The 21,542-nt window shown below is 38.2% G+C and overlaps 3 protein-coding genes and 1 pseudogene across 5 annotated transcripts; 1 reads left to right on the plus strand and 3 right to left on the minus strand.

Annotated features, from left to right (window-relative positions):
• Positions 1–307: 307 nt before the first annotated feature.
• LOC132144242 (cytidine and dCMP deaminase domain-containing protein 1-like) lies at positions 308–4,075 on the minus strand (annotated as a pseudogene).
• Positions 3,885–13,676, minus strand: rcbtb1 (regulator of chromosome condensation (RCC1) and BTB (POZ) domain containing protein 1). 3 transcript variants are annotated; one of them, XM_059554569.1, is made up of 13 exons: positions 13,520–13,676; positions 12,754–12,797; positions 12,180–12,315; positions 11,854–12,004; positions 11,600–11,766; positions 10,094–10,252; positions 9,818–9,925; positions 9,037–9,179; positions 7,722–7,912; positions 7,429–7,555; positions 7,174–7,325; positions 5,388–5,518; positions 3,885–5,131 (listed from the first exon to the last, which is right to left on the minus strand). In XM_059554569.1, the coding sequence occupies exons 3-13, from the start codon at positions 12,303–12,305 to the stop codon at positions 4,991–4,993; spliced, it is 1,596 nt and encodes a 531-aa protein (XP_059410552.1). In that variant the 5' UTR covers positions 12,306–12,315; positions 12,754–12,797; positions 13,520–13,676; the 3' UTR covers positions 3,885–4,990. The 3 variants fall into 3 exon arrangements, with proteins under 3 accessions (XP_059410552.1, XP_059410551.1, XP_059410550.1); XM_059554568.1 differs by lacking the exon at positions 12,754–12,797; XM_059554567.1 differs by lacking the exon at positions 12,754–12,797 and having other exon boundaries at positions 12,180–12,370.
• A 3,767-nt stretch (positions 13,677–17,443) lies between these two features.
• On the plus strand, positions 17,444–18,473 carry LOC132143925 (ADP-ribosylation factor-like protein 14). Its single transcript, XM_059554571.1, has one exon. The coding sequence runs from the start codon at positions 17,597–17,599 to the stop codon at positions 18,125–18,127; it is 531 nt and encodes a 176-aa protein (XP_059410554.1). The 5' UTR covers positions 17,444–17,596; the 3' UTR covers positions 18,128–18,473.
• A 692-nt stretch (positions 18,474–19,165) lies between these two features.
• On the minus strand, positions 19,166–20,921 carry ebpl (EBP like). Its single transcript, XM_059554570.1, has 4 exons — positions 20,687–20,921; positions 20,534–20,603; positions 20,061–20,199; positions 19,166–19,837 (listed from the first exon to the last, which is right to left on the minus strand). Exons 1-4 carry the CDS (start codon positions 20,864–20,866, stop codon positions 19,606–19,608), a joined length of 621 nt encoding a protein of 206 aa, XP_059410553.1. The 5' UTR covers positions 20,867–20,921; the 3' UTR covers positions 19,166–19,605.
• Between the last annotated feature and the right edge of the window lie 621 nt (positions 20,922–21,542).

Genomic DNA, 21,542 nt, shown 5'->3' on the forward strand with positions numbered 1-21,542 from the left:
TATATAGTTGAGTACTCAATATTTTAATATATTTTAGAAATTTCCTTTGCCATACCATGGACCTTTAAATCCAATTATTATATAAAAATGAGCAACTGAATGAAAAATGGAGAAAACATGGTGAGCAGACACAGGACCTTACATTTTATCCTTTCACTTATACATTTGAACCTAAAATGTATTATAAAAGTATAATAAATACACTAAAATCTGAACTACAACACTAATTAAACAATTCACTAAAGAACAAAAAATAGCTGCTTTTTCCTCGTCCAGTTAGTGTCAAACTTTGATAATGGTGGGAGTTTTAGTTCTTTTTAAATAGAGACAAACTTGCTGTGGGCAGCGCAGCTTGTTCTGACATGTCTAGCAGATGATTTCTGCTGCCACTGGGAAATAAAAAACTTTTATATGTATTATAGTTTTATCTTTTATCATAAATTTAAAGCAAAAGAAAAAATTAAAATACATCAATACAACAGTGATGTGGTATTTTTCCAAGTTCATCATTTATAATGATTTACTTTGTCCTCCTTACAATGAACTTCTGGACGCTGTTGGGTTTGTTAAACCTGAGGTAGGAGTTGTCATGTTTGACTTTGTTGCTCTCCAGGTCTGTGGTGTAGATCTGCTTTATTCGAGCGCAGCCGATCAGAGGGACACACTCGGCACATGGCCGTTTGGTCACAAACATCATTGTTTTGTCCTCTTCTTTTATCTCTGTGCTCCTGCAGATTGGATGGAAACAAACGGAGGAAGCGGGAAGCAGAATGAATTAATTTACATGAACAATCGAGCTGTCTGATATTCAGTTCTTCACAAATACATTCGGTGCATATAAAACATTTAATCCGCTCACGCTGGAGATGAGCTCAGTTGTTGTCAACTGTTCTTCTGACAGCTCTGCTCCTTCCCATGAGTCTCACCTGAATGTGAGTGCGTTCTGCTCCGCATGAAGGATGTATCTGTACTTCCTATTCTGTCTCTCCTATTGCTTGTGATCCATCTGAGGATACTCTGCATACTCTGAGCCCACTGGATAGACATTGTACCCACAGCCCACTAGGTAAAGCCGACCTGTGCCATCACACTGCAACTAGAGGTAGTTTAAAACAGAAGATAATACATAAAAAGACAGCGCACACACACAAAATAGGAAAAAATTTGAACTGCACCTCAATTTAACTTTGCACCCTTACATTATCCTCCAGGAAATGATATCATTTTGGCAGGAAAACAACAACAGCATTAGCAATGGAATAGTTGGGCTGTCTCATTTTATGACATTACATACTGTTAGATAAAGTACTCATAATGATGTTATAAGATTTGAAAATATGATTAACTCTTTCCCTACCACTGATAGAATGTGCCGTTATTTACTAGACGCTTCCCCACCATTGAGAGTTTTCCGAGTTTTCACTGTTATACGGTAGGAGGAGCTATGACGCATCTGAAAGAGCACTGATCGAGGGGCCTGAAATGTTTGTGAAAATGGTCAAAGATGGCAACCAATTAAAAACAATTACGATGACAGTGAAAGAGTTAAAAAATGAACTGAATATTGTAGAAACTTAATTTACTGTAAAGTTGCTTTGCAACAATTTGTATCATAAAAAGCACTATACAAATAAACTTGAATTGAAACTTGAAAAATACTACTAACCATCAATTCCTTGCTGAGCATTGACAAACATTAGCATTTATTACCAATCGGTTGGTAATTGTGTTGCTATTTTGTCATATTTAAATATGTTTCAAAGTTTCCGTTTATATCACAAATTACAAAAGTAGAGATCAAATTAACAAAGTAGGGATCACATTCCATCAGTCTGGGTCCATGTTTGACCACAGCCACCTGTCCTGCATGTAACTGCACACTGGAGCAATGCAGACCCACAGCCCTGCGCTCATGGACCACCACAAGACCACTGTCTCCAGCCTGGATCCAAATATAATACCTCTGATTATTTATACATCCATACAGCTGAGTCATAGGATGTAGCAGCCCTTCCAGTTCATACACGCTACAAACTCATTAGCATCTTCAGAGCACAAGAGGAGCTCTGTCATGTGGGAAACTTTTCTAATAATAATTCTGCTGTAGACTAATGTTTTTTTGTTTGTTTGTTTTTGTCCCCCACAGGAATAAATACAAATCAGGAGATTTAACATGGGAAGATACTATTTGTAACACATTTTTGTTAATAATATATCTTCATCTGCATTTTAAATGGCTTTTAATGTAAACTCTGTCCTTGAAACCCACACAATTGTTTTAGAAGAAATACAGATATGCCTACTGCGTCAGTCTCTCACTGCTGTGGTGCTTGCTTTGGGAAAAGTTCCATCCATAGACTCAACAATGTGAAGAGGTTGGCTTTGGACAGTCGAGGTCCATGACCTGAAACAGACAGACTAGTGACAAAAAAAAAAAATCATTTTTATTGTTATGAGATAATCAAACAATAGAGATATAATCGATTAGACCATGGTGTTCAATGTGTTACATTTTAAATTTAGCTCATTTGCAAAAAATTTTGTTTCCATCATTTTTACACAATAATTACATAACACATTCATTATGATTATTTTATTGCTGTATTATAATGATTACTGTTTTTATAATATTAATATTTGCAGCTAGTAGTAGTTATTATATTTATGTCCACTTGTTATTCTGCGTTTTTTTCTTTCTACGTTATCTGAAGTTTTTTCCCACTATTTTAATTTTAGTATAACATTATAATACCATTAATATTTTTACTTTTATAATTTAAAGAAGAAACCACGTGACGTGAGGCTTAATACAAACCACTAGAAGTTTTTCAGTTTAGCTTATTTTCATAAACAAATACGACATGCAGTTGCTTCAAACAATGGTATAAACATCATGTATATTGATAATCGTAATTAATAATGATTAATGATTTTTTTCATAATCTTGCAGCCCTCTTATGAAATCAGATTGCTCTTTGCTGACATAGAGATTAAATGAGAATATATATGAAATGCATGTAAATAATAATAATAATAACCTGCTAGTATATAATTTAACGACCAAAACATCACACTGTAAAGTTGAGCTGTCCTGGGGTCTGGTTACCATAAGCAGACACTGACAGACTCACCTTGTACTTTGGCATCCGTCTGTCATTCACTAAACAGCCCCAAACAACAACATTCGCGCAGACGTCATCTGGGGGCGGGGCGTCTGTTCCTAAAGGCTCGCCTGCTTCGATTCCCCAGAAATCTGATTACAGCATACAGGCGAAAAGCATGCGGAGACCCAAACAAACCACACCCGGAACTGCCCGATGGACATTTTACATTCAGTAGCATTAACAGACCACTGATCTCGTCTAGCAGCTTACAACATACTGGATCATGGATGCAGGGATTTCCTCTCATGTAGTCACAGGAGCATCGGTGATGTTTGGAGACTTGGGTCTGGCTCACAAAAGCTTTCAGATCTGACAGACCAGTTAAATTCTTCCACTAATCTACTTCACTGATGACATAGCAGTGGCACACTGAGTCACTGTACATTCCATTCTATCAAAAATATTTGTTTAAGAAGATTACATGAATGTTTAATGATTTCACAATGTTTACACACCAGCTAATGGGTGTAGCTGAAAGAGCCAAACCTGTCAGTTAGGTGGGTCATTTCTGGACATTTACTCAAATCATAGAATGACTTCATAATCACTGCTGTCTTCTTTATCCGAAACAAGGTTTTAACAATTCCAATAATTAACGTTTGTTTCATTTAAAGAGAAATTGAGTAGCGTTTATAAGACTTGATGCTAATGCTCAAAGGAATAATTTATCAAATGATTAAATAATAATGTAAAACATTTCATTGAAAAAATACACAGTGCAACAAAGAAAAGCTTTATTTATCTTTATAATATCTTGTTTTTTTTTTTACCTTACAAGACACACTGTGGCACACATAATGTGCACAGATTAATTTACAAAGCTAATGCAAAAACTGTACAGTATATACACATGTGAAAAACAAATACAGTTGGTTAATATGTAACAAAAAAAAAAAACTTACCATAGGCATTAGTATTACTAAATCTAAGTGTTTCACACCTATTAAAAAGGTGCAACTGTAAAAATTCATATACACTCTCTAGTGATCTTATATGAGCAGCTCCTGCACAGGAAACAACTAGTGCAACTATAATACTCTTTATATTTGAGCAAACTTAAACATCAGACTGGTTAACTGCAACAGCAGATCCTGAACTAAGGAATAACAGACAGTGGTCTTCCTAATTTGTTAAAAGCAAAAAAAAGGGCTAAATTTTAAGCCTCAAATCAAGCAAAAAAAAAAAAACTTAAACATCATATAGTAGAAATTATTTTGGTCAATAAGATTTAGAAAACAATAACTGAACAACATAAAGGGCCACATCAATATGGTTTGCTGACTGTATCTGATATAATGCACATTTACAGATCCCAGCCAATACAATAAAATAAAAAAGAGCAACTTGTAATGCACAGCATCACTGCAAGAACAGAAATATCTAAATAGTGACCTCTATTCAATATTACCCATGCAATAAATGGTAAGGGACACACAAAAAGATACAATTAGTCTCTTTGTCTGCTTTTCAGTGGTGCATGTTTAAGTAATACAGGCCCAAACGCACTTCTATTTTATTGCAACACTCTTCCCATCTGCAGCACAATAATTTGTTATTAGCACTAAGCAATATGTCTAGAACATGAATGGGAGTGTCCCAGCTGGCTGACTATCTCCGGCAACAGATGAGTATGAAATGGTCGTGCATGAGACAGACATTGACCCTTCTTTATCAATGTTATCTATTATGAAATAGTTCCTCTCCTGCTCAACAGGGGGCACTGTGTGTTAATGACTGTCTGGTGTCACAGCGCCCACTAGCTGTGAGGAGGACTGGCTGCTGTAACAGATGTGTTCCTTGACTAATACACTGAGCGGAGCGCGGAGTCAGTTTTTGAAGGCTCCACAGTGGCTGGCTCTGCAGATAAACTCCTTCAGCATGTTGCCGTCGATCTGCCAGAACGCAGTTGTCTGTGTGACCTCAGTCAAGTGGTTCACACAGAATTTAAAACAGAACTCCTCTAGATCCTTCACATGGAAGAAAGCATGAACGTGCATTTATGAGTGACTGAACAAGTGAGCAAGAGCAATCAATATTATCATCTATGATTAACATTACAAGCTTACAGTTTTGAGTTTCTGTATTTCCTTTCAAAACTATTTTTATTAGTTGATTAATTGCAAAGAGCAAACAAACAAAATGAGACTGAAAGGAGCTAACGGGTAAACAGGTGTCTGCTTAAGTGCTCTGGTAAGCCAGGCCTCCAGGGTGGTTTAGTGTTACCTCGGCATCATATCTGATGGCAGCAGACAGCAGAGAGAAAGCGTTCTCCACCGTGATTCCTCTCTTTATGATATGCTGGCACAACTTCTTCAGCCTGTTTTCACAGTATGAGGTTGCCAGATCCAGTAAACCTGTGAGAGATATCCAAATCTAATCCATACCCATTTTTTTGATGGGTACAACAAAAATGTTCTGAGCATTGGGAATTTTCTTTTGTTTTATAACATGCTTTGTAATGGCTAACTTAAAGGGGGTCATATGATGCGATTTCAAGTTTTCCTTTCTCTTTGGAGTGTTACAAGCTGTTCGTGAATAGATACGATCCCTAAAGTTGCAATGACTAAAGTCTCAAAATCAAAGAGATAGTATTTATCTTCTTAACCTTTATTTAAACAGAAAAGTCACATTGAGAAACCTCTTTTACAAGCAAGAGTCAAGACCTAGTCAAGACAGGGTTAATAAAAGTTAAGACTCATCCACGCCCTCCTAAAACCCCTCATTTAAAGACGCCCCAAAATGTCTACATCACTGTGTGGGTAGATTTGCATAACACCGCCCAAATGTTCAAACAAAGAAAGAAGGGGTGACTTTGATTCTTGCTGTCATGGAGATGCTTTGTTTTGTTGTGATAGCGAAACTACTTTGTTTAGTCGTCCAAAAGAGGACACAACTAGAAATCAGTGGTTAAGTTGTATTTACAACCAATCAGAGCACACCTCGCTTTTCAGAACGATGAGCTTTCTAAAAAATCAATGACTTTCAGAAAGACGGGGCACAGAGGAACAACAATGTGCAGTATGTGGAAAATAAAGTGTTCTTTTTTTACTTAAACCACAAACACATTGCATTACACCAAATACACAAAATAATGTTATTTTTTTAGCAACATCATATGACCCCTTTAATGTTTACAGTTCCCAATGTTTTTTTGGTGTTCAAGATTACAACACATACAAATAACAAACACAGACGCATACAATTCTAAATTTGGTTATTATTGTAAATAATAACAATAATAGTAACAACAAATCACCAGTATTGATGTTCTATTATTGATGTTAGAGTAAATAATTATATCACTGCAAATAATAACAACAATAATAACTCATTATTGGTGTATTGTCGTTGTTGTAATAAAAATTACTGTTAATAATAATTAATAATTTTCAATGTATTATTGACAACCATTATTGATGGATTGTTATTACTGTTTTTATTGTAAATAATAACAATTCCATTGTTACTAATAACAACAACAACAACTAATCTATACTGCTGTATCATCATTGTTGTTGCTGTTAAAAATAATGTTACAGTAAATAATTATAATAAATAACCATTAATGGTGTTTTGTTATTATTGTTGATAATGCAAACAATAAATATTCTATTGTTAATAATAACTACAACAAATGATTACTAATGTATTACTTTTATTATTATTGCTGTTGTAAATAAAAATTATCATATTATTGTAAATAATAGTAATAATAATAATTTATAGATTATTGTTATTATTTATAAGAATAATATGAATAAATAAAATGTTACTTTATATATTATTTTATAGACATGTAGTCCAAAAAAAACATACTAATGGAAAATTTACTGCAACCTGGTAAAATAAAATGGACAAAAATCACATAGGAGTCCATTATAAATGTAGGTAAGAGTAGTTTTTTTCTACTTGGTAAATATTTGGTCCATTTTAAATGGTTTCTTATACTCATTATCTATAAATTTGCTGGAATATTTTTCTGTAAAACCAAGTCTCAAAATGAACCCACCAATGGCGTCTTCAGGAGGAAGATCCACACTGTCGGTGTAGAGGAACTCCAGAAAAGAGCGGTACACCGGGTACGAAAACTGGTCGATCTCAATTACTTCCTTCATATCCTCATTCCAGTGTGACTGAAACATTGATCTGAAGTGCTCACACCTGAAAAGAGGAGAGGAGAAATTAGTAATTGGCAGTAACCAACTGAGCATTAAGCACTTTAATGCTCAAATTATTAATGATGAAACCAGAGGGAGGTCATCACCTGATTTTCAGAACAGCTTTATGGACATGGATGTACTTCCCGTCAACGCTGAATTTGACATCTGAGGTCTCAGGATTGTCAAACTCTTTTTTAAGAGACTGGGCCACAGTCAGGAAGTCATCATGCTCTGATGAAAAATACAGCACAGTTATGCAAGACCAGTGACTGCATCAGTTTCTGCAGAGTTTATTTCTGTTTAATGCACATTAAATAACAGCAGTAATACAGCAACTGCATTAAAATTGCAACAAAAGAGCAGCAAAAGAAAGCTCAAAACACCAGCACAAACTCACCCATGGAAAGCAGCCGCCACATCACAGATGGCGTGGCGAAGCAGGCGAAGACGTCGTCTGTGCTGCTGAAGTGTGTGAGGTGTGGCAACACAATGGGCTGGCCGCGGCACTGCCCCCACATGTACACCTGACCGCTCTGGGTCTTCGCTGCAGAGGTGTGTGTGGAGTGACAGGCGGCGATCTCCACGATCCTGGTGGAGGCAGAGTCAAAATATCAAGAAGACATGGAGGAGGAGCAGGGACATGAGGAAGGATGCATGCAGGAGGAGAGGGCACAAACGGGAAAGGAACAAGAGAAGGAGAGGGATACATACTGTAAGTCAGATCCTTATGTAAATATTATTTTTCCATTAGAGATTACATTAGAGAGTTGTTGTTGTTTTTGTTTGTTTGATTTTTCTTCAGTTTTTATGCATTTCCTCAAATGTAAACCAATCTAATAATAGCAGCGATAACTGTAGAGACCTATAGAGTTAGTAGAAGTGAGGTACTACCCAAAACAGGAAGACTTACAGGAAGCTCCCACTGGACCAACAGGAAATCTCCCTGGGTTGCAACAATTCACTAATAATGGAACTGACAAAATGCAAACAGCAACATCATGCATTCCTTAATTTGAGCCACCAAAGTAGACTGGATCATTTCAAGTTGTCGAACAAAGGCTGTTTGATTTTCTATATTTATATCTATTTTCTAGTGCGGCATCTTGTTTGCAAAGAATCAGTGAGAGAAAAAATAACAAAATAACACAAAATGAAAGAAGAGATATGTCGATTACAAATCTGATAAAGTATCGACAAGTACAAAAAGTAATGATAAAAAATTACTATTTTCCTCAAGATTTTGATTGGTATTTTTTGCGCTTAAGGGTATCACATTGTTAGCTTGATTTTAAAAGATTTCAAATTTGATTTCAGAGTTTGCATTAGTATGCTGAAGGTTAGAACACTATACAATATAAAAAGGCAGTTCACTGGCTTTTGGAACAGTGTTATTTATATACTTTTGTAGAAAATTAATATTTTGAATTAGCTTTTTTTATGTTCAGTTTTTTAAGCTTCAGTAATATTGTGATGTGCTTTTGACATTTTTATTAGTTTATTTATATTTAGTTTTATTTTAATTTCAGTTTTACTCATTTTAATACTTCAAATTAAACTTATTTTATTTCAGTTATTTGCCATCAGCTTCATTGCAATTAATGAATTTTTTAAATACTTTTAGTTAACAAAACAACTGTTTTAGTACAAAGTCAGTGAGTGAATGAGTAGGCAAGTAATAAAAAAGGAAAAGACATATTCTAACCCCCCCTTACCTTTCTTTCTCAGTCATGACCTGTACAGGGCTGAGCTGGTTGCTCTTGTTGCCGGTGCCCAGCTGGCCGTAAGTGTTGGCCCCCCATGCGTACAGTAGACCCTCATCGGTCAGTGCTAGAGAATGAGCGTAACCTGACGCAATCTGTGAGACAGTGACATGTTTTACAATTTTTCCACCGACTTTAATTTGTTTTGTTCAATCTGCATGGTCACATGGGCAGTTTGGAAAAACAAACTCCTTGTTAACTCTTTGTCAAATCTTGTTGCTTTTTTTATATATATATATACACTACTGTTCAAAGATTTGGGGTAAGTACAATTTTTTTGGGGGGGTAAGTACAAGGCTCTTATGCTCACAAAGACTGCATTCATTTACAATACAGCAGAAACAGTACTATTGTTAAATAATATTACAAATGAAAATCATATTCCGGTCACATGGTCCCTTGGAGATCATTCTAATATGCTGATTTGGTGTTCAATAAACATTTCTTGTTATTATCTGTGTTAAAGACAGTTGTGCTGCATAATAGTTTCCAGGATTCTTTGATAAATAGTTAAATTGAAGAACAGCATTCATTTTAAAATTACAAGCTTTTACATAAAATTACAAATGTCCTGGCACTTTGGATCAAATTGCTTTTGAACTGATGCTAAATAGAAGTATTCATTTCTTTCAAATCTTACTGACCTCAAACTTTTGAATGGCAGTGTATATTAGTATGCTACATGTACAGCTAACAATCTATCTGAGAACATGGCAGATCTTGTATTTCGTACCTGCAGCACACAGAGGCCTTGTAGTGCAATCAAACGACACGGCGTCAGCTGGTTCCCATTGTTGCCTAACCCTAGCTGGCCGTTTCCATTGTAACCCCAGCCATAAACCTGAAACATACACACATTTCACCACTAACAAACATGCAACACAGCTACAGTGAGAAATACAGCAAGATGACTTGCATGCTAAACAGTCAATAGTCAACAACACATAGCACTTTTCAAATGCACGTTGCATATTTCCATAAACGGGAAATGATTTGTTTCATCCCTTACCTCGCCATTATCTGCCACAGCCATAGATGAAGTCTGTCCACAAGCTATACTGACCATCACTTTATTCTGCAGACAGTTGGACACCTTGCGAGGGGTTGGCTGGTTGGCGGTGGACCCTGAACCCACCTGACCACAGTTGTTATAGCCCCATGCAAACACCTAGGGGGACATACAATTAGCTACTAAGTTAATTAGCAGGAACGTTAGGATAAAAATAGGAATTTATCAAAACAACTGACTGGATGTCTGCGAATGTTTTTTATGTGAGCTATGAAAATACACTTGCACTACACAGCTAGAACATTTAACAAAGCTCAATCAGACAAAGACAAACACAGAGTGTTACACCCGAGCTGATCTTGCTAGTCACAGAGAACAAAAGCCCTCACAGCTTAGCAAAAAAAGGTCACATGCTCCTTATTACAGTGAGCATGATGAGGCTAAGCAGCTAACTATACTTGCTAAACAGACAAGGATAGAGAGGAGGGTTTTGTCAAAGCAAAATCCACCTAATACCCTTTAAAATGTAACCTACATATTTAACCTACTACTGGAGTGTTTCTATAGAGACTAATAAAAGGGAAACTGTTATATGCAAAAGAAATAGAAAGGACTTTGCTTGGATTATGGGATTAGCATGTGACACGGAGCAATGTTAACATAGAAACTATATACTGAAACTGTATGATTAGTCAATGCCATCTCAATATTTTGACCCAAATTAATGGACATATCTGTGCATCAATAGGTTTTTTTAACCAAAAGGCAGTGTTTTAAATGAACCTAAATGTGAGAAACACAGCTAAATCAGTCTTTGGTCCACTAAAGCCTAAAAGTACATCGCTGAGAAATGCTTCTTTAAAAGAGAGATCATAGGATAAATAAAGTTTAATAGGGTTTCTGTGTGTTCCCTTTTTGTCTTTCTTATTGTAAAGCAAAACATTCACCAACAATGGCATTGCTAGTCTAGCAGCTGAAGATCACATTAAATCACATATTGTTTCTTTTACCTATGATCTTTCAGCGCCTTTTATATATTCTGCGGTTTTAAATACATTTGAACCAGTTTATATCTCTTTTGGATTGATACTGTAGACCGGATTATTTCTAAATGTAATAATAAAATGTGACATATTAATGCAATGCAACTGTTGTACTGTTGTACTGTTGAGAGAAAACTAATCAATATTAGGTTAAATGTGCAATCTCTTATGTATGGAAGCCCATTTCCATCACATATGAAAAAATATATATATTAGCATTTACCAGAGCATGAATTGGTATATGAAGTCAATAATTATTACAAACATTTACGAGATACTAACTCATGCTTATGAGATAACAGGTCAAACTGATGGGATAAAAAAATCTAAATTATGAGATAATTTGACATGACATAAAATGCCACAAAACAAAGCATTTACTGTGGTTGATTTTTTTTCTTATGTGGTAAAAATGGTCTCTATACTCAATTAAGTGTGATGAAAAACAGTTCCCAAGCCTCACCTCACCCTCATGGGTCAGAGCCAAAGAGTGGTGAGAACCACAGGCCACCTCAGTCACCTTCTTGTTCTGCAGGTTAGTAGTCACCAGAATAGGAGACACACCTTGATTGGTTGTCCCATTGCCCAACTGACTGTATCCATTATGCCCCCATGCATACAACTCCCCCTCTGGAAGAAGAAAAAGAGCTGTGGTGAAGCCACAAAATACTTTCAATTTACATAGAATATAGAGATTTAAGCTTGTAGAGTACTTACCTTCTGTAGCCAGTAGAACATGAGGACCACTGCCATAGCTCAAACTGACCAGCTTCTTCCCAGTCAGACAGTCCAGTTTTTTAGGAACAATTGTGCTCTGACTGTCTCCAGTGCCCAGACAATTACTGCAGTTCAGACCCAAAACATACACCTGTGCCAGGACATCCAGATTATTTTTAAAATGAAGGTACAGAAGCCCTTCGTGCAAACTGCAAGATACAAACTACTAAAACAGGTCATGTAACAGGTCAGGTCACCACCAAGAGCCACACAAGACCAAGCAGATACTTGATTTTCAGATACTATACGCTTCTTGATCCGCTTACTTCGTCATCGTGGGTGATGTAGATGGCCTCATTCGCAGATGCTCCAAAGATGCATGCCTGTCGTATGGAGGCGAGCTCCTGTGCACTCAAAAGGGTGAAGAGAGGCCACTTACTCACATCCACCATGGCAACACTCCTTTGTAGGATCAGGGGATGGGGTTTGGAGACGAGAAGATAACTGCTGTGTGTGCCTTTGAAACAGGACACATACACGACTACGATTTTAAAATGTGTTAAAGAGAGATCTCATGCTAAATACATCAAAAAACAGTAATATTCTAAAATAAGGTTATACTTTATTTTGATAGCCTACTTTAGACATTCTACTAACTATGCAACTACATGTCAACTGATTCTCATTAATTTGTGACTACATGCCTACTAACTCTCAGAGTAGACTGTTAGGTTAGGTTTAGGGTTACTAGAACAAGTTGACATATACTTGCAAAGTTTATTATAATCAATATGTTGTATGTTGTGGAGCCATCAAAATAAAGTGTTAGAAGATATTAAGCAGACAGTCTACTAATACACTAATGACTGCTAGTTGACATGTAGTTGCAAAGTTACTTACTGTTAGTGGAATGTCTTAAGTGGACCATCAAAACAAAGTGTTAGCTAAAATAAAATATTAATTTTTATTTTATTTACATTTTAATATATAATGTATTCCTGTGATGACAATGCTGAATTTCCAGCATCATTACTCCAGTCTTCAGTGTCACATGATTCTTCAGAAATCATTCTGATATGCTGATTTGCTTCTCAGCTCAATTATTATTTCAAGATCAAGCTGGGATTAACTGCCCTAACTAGGGTGACAGGTGACCACTGCACTTAGTTTGATATTATACCCTATGATACCACAGCTCACAATAATTTACACAACACACTTGCATCATATACAAAAATGTTTTTTTTTTTTTTTTGGAACAGCACTGAACTTATGGATCTTAAAGCCTATTTGTGTTATTTTATCACTGAAACACTTCGGTGCAATTCTTTATAAAGGAACAACAGCTAAAGCTCACTAGTTACATCTTGTATTGTCTCTGTATCACTTTTACAGCTGATCAGGGACCAGTCACGACCGTGTAGCAAAATCCAAAGTAAAACCAAAGAGTAAACAGAAGCACTGTCTGCTAGTGTGTTATGTGCATGCGAAAGAAATCGCTAAATCAGCAGGGTTAGTTTAAACGTTCTTCTTGCAGGCTCGCGTTACTGTGTGTACAGGCAAAGCTCAGTTAGCCTGACAGCTACTGCAACGCTGCATTAGGGTACGAGATAGACTCAGAATACAGAAACAACGGTTTTCATCAAGACAACGCCATAAAACCTACCTAGTGACTACAAGAGTTTGAGACCATGCAGTTAGCGAGTTATCCAGTCCCTTTAGGAGCCTGTAGCGCCAGCAGTATGACCACGGAAACGCGTTCACGCAAGAGAGAAAGCCAACTCACTCGTTTCCTGATCACTGTTGCTACGGCTCCATGATTGACTGCTCAACTGTCCAATCAAAGGCTGCTTGTACGTCGCTCCTACTTCATGGATTGGTTTTGCGGTACTTGAAAAAATGAGAACGTTAATATAACGTAAAAAAATATTATTATTATTATTGTATTATTATTATTATTATTATTATTGTATTATTATTATTATTATTGTATTATTATTATTATTATTATTAAACTTTATTTTAAGTGGGTTTAACTACTATGTACTTGTGTAAAAAAAAAGGCAAGTAAATTGTAGGCCTACTTATTGTGTTCATGTTGAATTGCAAGACACTTTTGTTGCTACTGAACTGGGATATGGTTAAGGTTAGGCCAAGACTAGTAGTTAGGGTTGGTTTAGATTAGGATAAAAAATGGGTTAAGGGACGATTATGTAATTACAGATGTAACTACAGAAATTAATTACATGAGTAACTAGGCTACATGCCTGATAAAAAAAACTCGGTTCGTGTGCAGCTATAGAACGGCCAGTTAAGCAACACTCTTTCTTATCTCAGGGAACCGAGGTTAAGTGAGTAACCGGATCATTCCCTATCGAAAGGTAACACCCATTGCGTCGTCTGATGACAACTGCTCAGAGAAGTTATACAGTAATCCCGTGCTATAAGCAAATGCAGAACTCAGCCTGCTCCGCGAGCTCAGCCCAGGAGCACTCAGCGAGGGCTCCATAAGCCTGAGCCACAAAGAGACTTGCCCCACCCAATGATTGGAGTAAACATTAGGCAGATAAGACCCACACCTTGGGCACGTCCAAATTATAGAATCTAATAAAGGTAGATGGCGATGACCAGCCAGCGGCTGCACAAATCTCCCCAATGGAGATTCCACTGGACCAGGCCCAAGAGGAGGCCATTCTTCTGGTGGAATAGTTGAAAACTTGTTCGCATGCGTTCCAGGGAGGGCTAAAAGTGAAATGACCTGGGCTCTAAACGGAGTTGAGAGCACTTTCCATACATAACAGATGTTGGATCCAAACTCAAGACGGAAAGCACTGACAGACATGGCTTGCAGGTCCCTTACTCGCTTGACTGACGCCAGGGCCAAAAGCATAGCAGTTTTGAGTGTCATCATAGTGCATCTGAGAAACTTAATGACCAAGTTGTTCCTGCCAATTGTCCGGCCAGCCTCGAATGATTCACTGCTATGACTGCCACATAGAATTTAAGCATGGAAGGGATGTGCCGCTTATCCAGCAGCTCCTGCAAAAAGGTTAGTATGTGTGAAAGTGAAAAAAGTGAAAGTGACGTGAAATACAGCCAAGTATGGTGACCCATACTCGGAATTTGTGCTCTGCTTTTAACCCATCCAAAGTGCACACACACACAGCAGTGAACACACACACCCAGAGCAGAGGGCAGCCATTTGCGCCGCCCGGGGAGCAGTGGGAGGTTAGGTGCCTTGCTCAAGGGCACCTCAGTCGTGGTATTGAAGGTGGAGAGAGTGCTGTAAATTCACTCCCCCCACCTACAATTCCTGCCAGCCCGAGACTCGAACTTGCAACCCTTGGATTGCAAGTCCAAGACTCTAAACGTTAGGCCATGACTGCCCCTCAGGACACGTCACATGATACCGGATGTGGGACACGTCACATGATACCGGATCCTGGTTCCGTGCTGAACACCAGTCACTGAAGACTGATCACTTGAGGGCATAGAGGTGCCTTGTAGATAGAGCTCTAGTCTCTAAAATGGTATTCGTGACCCTCGCTGGGAGGGAAGGTAATCGGAGGGGAAGGGAATAAGAAGGGATCGGAGGAAAGGCATACAGACAGGTTTTGTGCCAATCTTGGGCCAGAGCATTCCACTGTCTTGAAAAATAGGTTGGGCAGTGATAGTTGTTTTCGGAGGTGAAAAGGTCGACCTCTTGCACTGCCAAAAATGCCCATATCATCTAAACCATCTGAGGATGTAGCCTCCATTCCCCTGGAGCTACATTGTCCCTTGACAACATATCTGCTCCCTGGCTCAGTCTGCCTGGCACATGAACCACTCGTAGTGAGAAGAGTCCTCACTATGCCCAAAGCAGGAGACATTGAGTCATTCTGTGAAGGGGATTTGACCTGAGGCCAGGACATGGTGCCTCTTTAAGGCTGGCAAGAAGGTTTTCAGGACCAGCAAACAGTTATCATTTTGGGGCAGTTGATATGTAGGCATCACTCATGGGTTGTCCAGGAGCCGATTGCTATGGAGGTAGTTAAAAAAGTCGATTCCTATAAGTCTCAGAAGGGAAAGAGCCACGTCTACACACTTCAGAAAAGTGCAAGGGGCCAGGGACAGTCTAAACAGAGGGACCTAGTACTGATAGGCCACTTCCTCAATGCAAATCTCCAGAACAGTCTCTGACAGGGAGCTATTTGGATGCGAAAGTAAGCATCTTTCAGATCCACAGACAGAAATTCAGGAAAACTCTTTTTGGCTCAGGAATTGCTCTTACTACCCGTATAGCAGCAGGGGAAGGCTTCTTGCTTCTTCCGTTGCCGGGGCTCTTCACAGCAGTGAGCTTCAGGCTGAGCTTCTTCCAGTGGAGTCAGTGAAGAGATGGTCTCATCGCTGAAGGAATAGATTCTAATGTGATGGCGCTCTATCTCCGAAAGGTTGGATCCGCCTCTTCTGCTGGGCTCGAGCGCAATTGGTTTGTGCAGCTGCCTACTCACATAAATGACGTTAGGAACAATTCAAATTCAAATAGTCATCAGCAGCCATTACTTTGGTAAAATTGAGCATAAGAATGGACAAATTTGTTAATAAGGGAGAGAAATGAAATGCGGAAAGTTCCAGCGAAGGAACACAGACAATCAAGAATATTTGCAGTGTCAGCAGTTAAGGTAGGAGAGTGCTGGACTATCGACATCAACTTTCGATTTGCCCTGCCGCCCACTTGAAGATTTTCAGGCAAAAGGAAACACCCATACTAGGCAGCAATGTGTGCAAAAGTGTTACCGTCGCTTCATATAACCAAGATTGCACGTCTGATGGCAGATGGAGTATTCTGATGACAAGTTTTCATACCTTTTATGGACCTTGACACTGTAATTTACTTGGCAGTCTATGGGACAGTCTCAAGCCTCCAGGTTGTCATCCAAAATATCTTAAATTGTGTTCCGAAGACGAACGGAGCTTTTACAGGTTTTGAACGACATGGGCATAAGTGATTAATGACAAAAAAATTATTTTATGGTGGAGTATCCCTTTAAGTCACTCTTCCGTGCGTGTCTTTAGAGTGCAACTTACAATCGCAAAATACAATATGAATTCCTTTCGAGCCGAATTTCACAAAATTGGGCAGCTCCCGACAGCATCAGGTGTTTTATTAATGGTGAGCAGAGTGATTTATTTCAGTGAATGCAATCAATTATAACTCATAATATTTAGGCCAAAGAGTATATACTCTTTGTTTAGGCTATAATATTATAAATCTGGTTGGTTTGTACTGTGACGTAACAGGCAAACGATATACGTGCGGCACGTGAGACTTGCATTTGGACCATTGGGGCTCATTAAACTTAGCAGTAAACATTCAAATATATTTAAATTTTTATTTTCATATCTTATACACATTACATATTGCCAAGTCATAGCGACAGGATCGTTTGCATTATTTACAGTTCAGTTCAGTTTCTGGGATGATGGGATCCCGGAACAGGTTGGCCCACATACAAAGTTGCCAAACCTGTTTACAAATGTGGATAAACTAGTCGAGCTGACACACCACGATCAGTCTTGAGCTATAGTTTCAGATACACATAGCCATTCACAAAGCGTCGCTTCTGCTTTGCATACGATTTCGAAAAAAGAACTCAAGTCGCTGAGTGAAATCAAGGATTCTGCCAGATGCCAGTCCAAACCTGCCGAGATACAAACAAGAGTCCGTGAGTTCAATCAGAAACGCCTCTATCCCATCAGGATGGGTGCCTTCAAGTCTAAACAGTTTAAAAAGACTCCCCAGGTTCTCCTTATGGGCTTGGATTCGGCTGGGAAATCTACTTTGCTCTACAGACAGCAGCGTGGTGTGGTGATGGAGACCTCGCCTACTGTGGGCTTCAATGTTGCGACTGTACAGCTGGACAAGAAGACCTCACTCTCCGTGTGGGACATTGGGGGACAAGGAACCATGAGGCCCAATTGGAAATACTACCTAGAGGAATGTAAGGTCCTGGTTTTCGTGGTGGACAGCAGTGATCGCTCAAGGATGGGAGAAGCTCAGAAAGCCCTGAAGAAGATTCTGACTGATGAGCATTTGAAAGGAGTTCCCCTGATGGTGCTGGCGAACAAAAAAGATCTGCCAAACTCTCTGACTATTAGAGATGTGTCTATATTGCTGGAGCTGGACAGCTGCACAGATCGGGAGTGGGAGATCCAAGCTTGCAGCGCCTTGAAGGGACTTGGTCTCCAACAAGCCTTTCTCTCTATAGCTAAACTAATGCAAAAAGCATAAGTAAGATACTATCTAGGTAACTAGACAATACATTGAATGCAGTTATAACTTGACGGTCTCCTTTTATCGAAGCGTAAACTTAATAACAAGCAAAATGAAGGATTGATCATGGTACTATCATACAAGAATGTTGGAAAATAATTGACTGATTGAACTACTGCACTTGTTGATTGTTGTTATATGTGCTGTAAATATCATGTTTATGTTTTATTTGTCTTCATGTGCTGCACTTCTAGCATGGGCACTGTAATTGCTGCAAACATCTTTTACTTTGTAAATGAATGCCATGTTTCTGTGTGAAGGTTAATTTGGCAACCAAAGTGACTTTGATGAGAATCCTGTGATGCATACATTTTTGATATTGGAAACTTTATTAAAGAAAATTCATGGAAATCAGATGCTTTTAAATGCAATTTCAGTTACTTTACAATTAGGTTCAGTTTGTCAACTTTAATTAACTACATTAGCTAACACGAACTAACGTTTAAAACATTTACATCAATGTTAATGACACTTTGACAAAGTCAGGTTATTCATATAGATCATGTAGGCTATTGGAGTTTAAAAATAAGTTATAAAATTTAGGGAGAAAATATTGCATTATCACAAATGAGTAAATTCATGAAATTAGCTGATTTTAAAATGAATAGGTAACACTTCACATGTTTTATTATTAACTACTTTAGTTAACTTTTAATGGAAATGTCTAAAACAGTTATTTTTATTAGCAAACATGGATTAATAAATACTCTTAACAAATGTATTGCTCATTGTTAGTTAATGCATGCAATAACTATTATTAATTAATTTGACCTTATTGTAAAGTGTTACCCTTTTATATTATTTACACATGAAGCTGTAGTGAAATTACAATGCCTAAATTGTGCAATAAATTAATCTTTGACATTGCGATGATAAAGTTATACCTTAAAAACCTTGATCAGACCTGCATATGTAAGGGACTATGACCAAAATATATCAGGCTAGCCTGTTATGCTGTCATAACTTGGAAAGAAAATAGCCAACTCAATAGCACAGTCTGTGTAAAAAGAAGCATGATTCTTCATTATTTTAAGGATAAGCAAACAGATGTGATGAAACATGAATTGAACTAATTCATGCTTTCTATCAGACTGGATAAGGTAGTTTGGTAAGAGAGATTAGTGAGAAACTGGTCCTAGATCAGTGTATAAAAGCTAAATAAGGATTCACTGTTTAGGTGTCATAGGGCAGGAATGCAGATAGTATGTTGCTATGAGTCAGTATTTGGTGTGAACTTCCTTTGTGTCTTTACCACTGCATTTATGCAAAGATACGCCTTAACAACTGTTCCTCTAATATTCTGTGTACACAATAAATGTGTATAATACATCAACTGCAGTACCTCCTCTCCAAATCTTATTCTGTTCACATTGAAAAGGTAATTATAACACTGATAATTATATGGTTGATTACTAGCGACCAGACTTCCTCTGATTTTATCTATTCTTCTTCTTTGAATACTGATGAATTCTTCTTAAATCCCTCCATGACTGCCAGAGGAGGAGTCCAGGCACCACCACCCAGATCCCATTGAAGAACACCAGGTAGATCCACAGGTACAGCCAGTTGCTGGTGTTCAGGTTAGGGCTTCCCATTAGCCAGTCTGGACAGAAGGTCATCCAACCCCCATACAACTCACAAACACAGAGTGAGATCTGAACAAAGTGCCTGGTTCAGAAAAAAAAGTGAGACATTCACACAAACGTATAAAACGGCGTTAAAGGTCAAGAGCCCCTTAATAATCACTTTAATAGCAGATTGTGGGATGGAGTTTGAATGGGAAATTAAAGCTTGATTGAGTTTGGCAAAAGTGGACATAATCTGAAATGGACTGTATTTACATTAGAACAGATCTTTCTTCAGTTATTTTGAAATCTGCTGTTTGATTCACCTGTAGTGTTTGTCTTTGACAATGGCGTAGGCTAGAAGCAGGGCCAAAGAACCATCTAAAACCACTGTAAGAAGCTCCAGAGATACTATTGTTGGGTCTGAGTACAACCAGCGCTCATCTGCCTTGCCATATTCTTTCCCTGTTGAGGATTTTAATATTAAATATTAAATGTACTGCATTGAAGATACACATACATTGCTTGAGAAGACAGATCCCACTCTTTTTGGAGCAAAAAAAGCATAAATAATGCTAATTTATTTCTAGCCTGAACTACTCCTTTATTATTATTGTTTTTTTTATTATATTGAATACTCAAAAGTTCAGTGAATGGACCTTGAACTTTTTACACCATACCAACAAACACCACTAGATGTCGTCCTACTCTCAGTCTTCTTTCTTTTAACCAAATCATTTCATTAATGCAAAAAATCACTTTACATTTGACTGTGTTAGTTGTAACACCGTATACTCACATAGCTCTGCCAATAGACCTTCAGAAGTGGCCACATTTCCAACAAGCGACATGTAGACGAAGGGTCCCTCCTGCGCGGTCAAGCAGCCAGAGGTGAGCAGACAGTTACAAACAGGTAAAAAGTGAATGTTCCTGCATGCACCTTTGTACCTACCAGAGTAAAATGAACAATTGCGTCGTAAAACAACCACACGAGGACCCACCGATCAACAGCTGAACATTTACTTCCCCATTTTTGCGCAAAAACAAACCCAACAGCAAACTGAACCACACACGCCAGTAGAGAATAAACCGTTACTTTAGTGAAAAGTGCAGGTTCTTCGCCTTCAGCCATTATTTAGTGCACGTTTGAAGAAGTTCTTCTCTCTCTCTCTCTCTCTCTCTCAATGGTTGAATGACAGCTCCAGGCCCCGCCCATCGTTCTAAAGGTGGCGCTTTGCAGCCATAGGCTCGCGCAGAACTCTCTCCACTTCATCCGACCACGTCACAGAGTAGAGTACGTTTTGGCGGCTATTTGTTTTAAAGTCCGCGTGAACAGTAAGTTGCTGCCGACTTTATTAAAGTGAGGTATTTCCAGAGATGGTCCTCACTGCAGAACACAAGAGCGTGGTTGGATCCAGATCGAACTTCTCCCACCTTACACCTTACCTAAACCTACCAGTCTCCACCCCATAGATGTGATTCATCCACGCCCCCTGGATCTTGTGTTCTGCCGTGAGGGGCTACTGCAGGGTTAGGCAACGTCATTCCTGGAGTGACGATGTCCTGCAGGGTTTAGATCCAACCATGAAAAAAAAAACCTCACTTGTCTGTAGCCTTAGTTATCCTGAATATCTTGATTAGCTTGTTCAGGTGTGTTTGATTAGGGTTAGAGCCACATTCTGCAGGACAGTGGCACTCCAGGGTTAAAGATTACCAAAACAAACTTTTTTTTCAGCAGATTAATTTGCACTTGAATTAATTGTTCACATCAAGACTAGCAATGTGCCCTAGTAAATAGTAAATTTTGA

This window comes from Carassius carassius, chromosome 7 (assembly GCF_963082965.1).
Source record: "Carassius carassius chromosome 7, fCarCar2.1, whole genome shotgun sequence".
Classification (NCBI taxonomy): Eukaryota; Metazoa; Chordata; class Actinopteri; order Cypriniformes; family Cyprinidae; genus Carassius; species Carassius carassius.

Coding starts and splice junctions, on each gene's coding strand:
- LOC132143925 (XM_059554571.1), top strand. CDS start 17,597: ATGGGTGCCTTCAAGTCTAAACAGTTTAAAAAGACTCCCCAGGTTCTC.
- ebpl (XM_059554570.1), bottom strand. CDS start 20,866: ATGGCTGAAGGCGAAGAACCTGCACTTTTCACTAAAGTAACGGTTTAT. Junction 20,604..20,686: donor CAATTGTTCATTTTACTCTG/GTAGGTACAAAG, acceptor TTGACCGCGCAG/GAGGGACCCTTCGTCTACAT. Junction 20,200..20,533: donor AGGTCTATTGGCAGAGCTAT/GTGAGTATACGG, acceptor AATCCTCAACAG/GGAAAGAATATGGCAAGGCA.
- rcbtb1 (XM_059554568.1), bottom strand. CDS start 12,305: ATGGTGGATGTGAGTAAGTGGCCTCTCTTCACCCTTTTGAGTGCACAG. Junction 10,253..11,599: donor CTCTGACCCATGAGGGTGAG/GTGAGGCTTGGG, acceptor ATGTCCCCCTAG/GTGTTTGCATGGGGCTATAA. Junction 7,326..7,428: donor AAAGCTGTTCTGAAAATCAG/GTGATGACCTCC, acceptor TCCTCTTTTCAG/GTGTGAGCACTTCAGATCAA.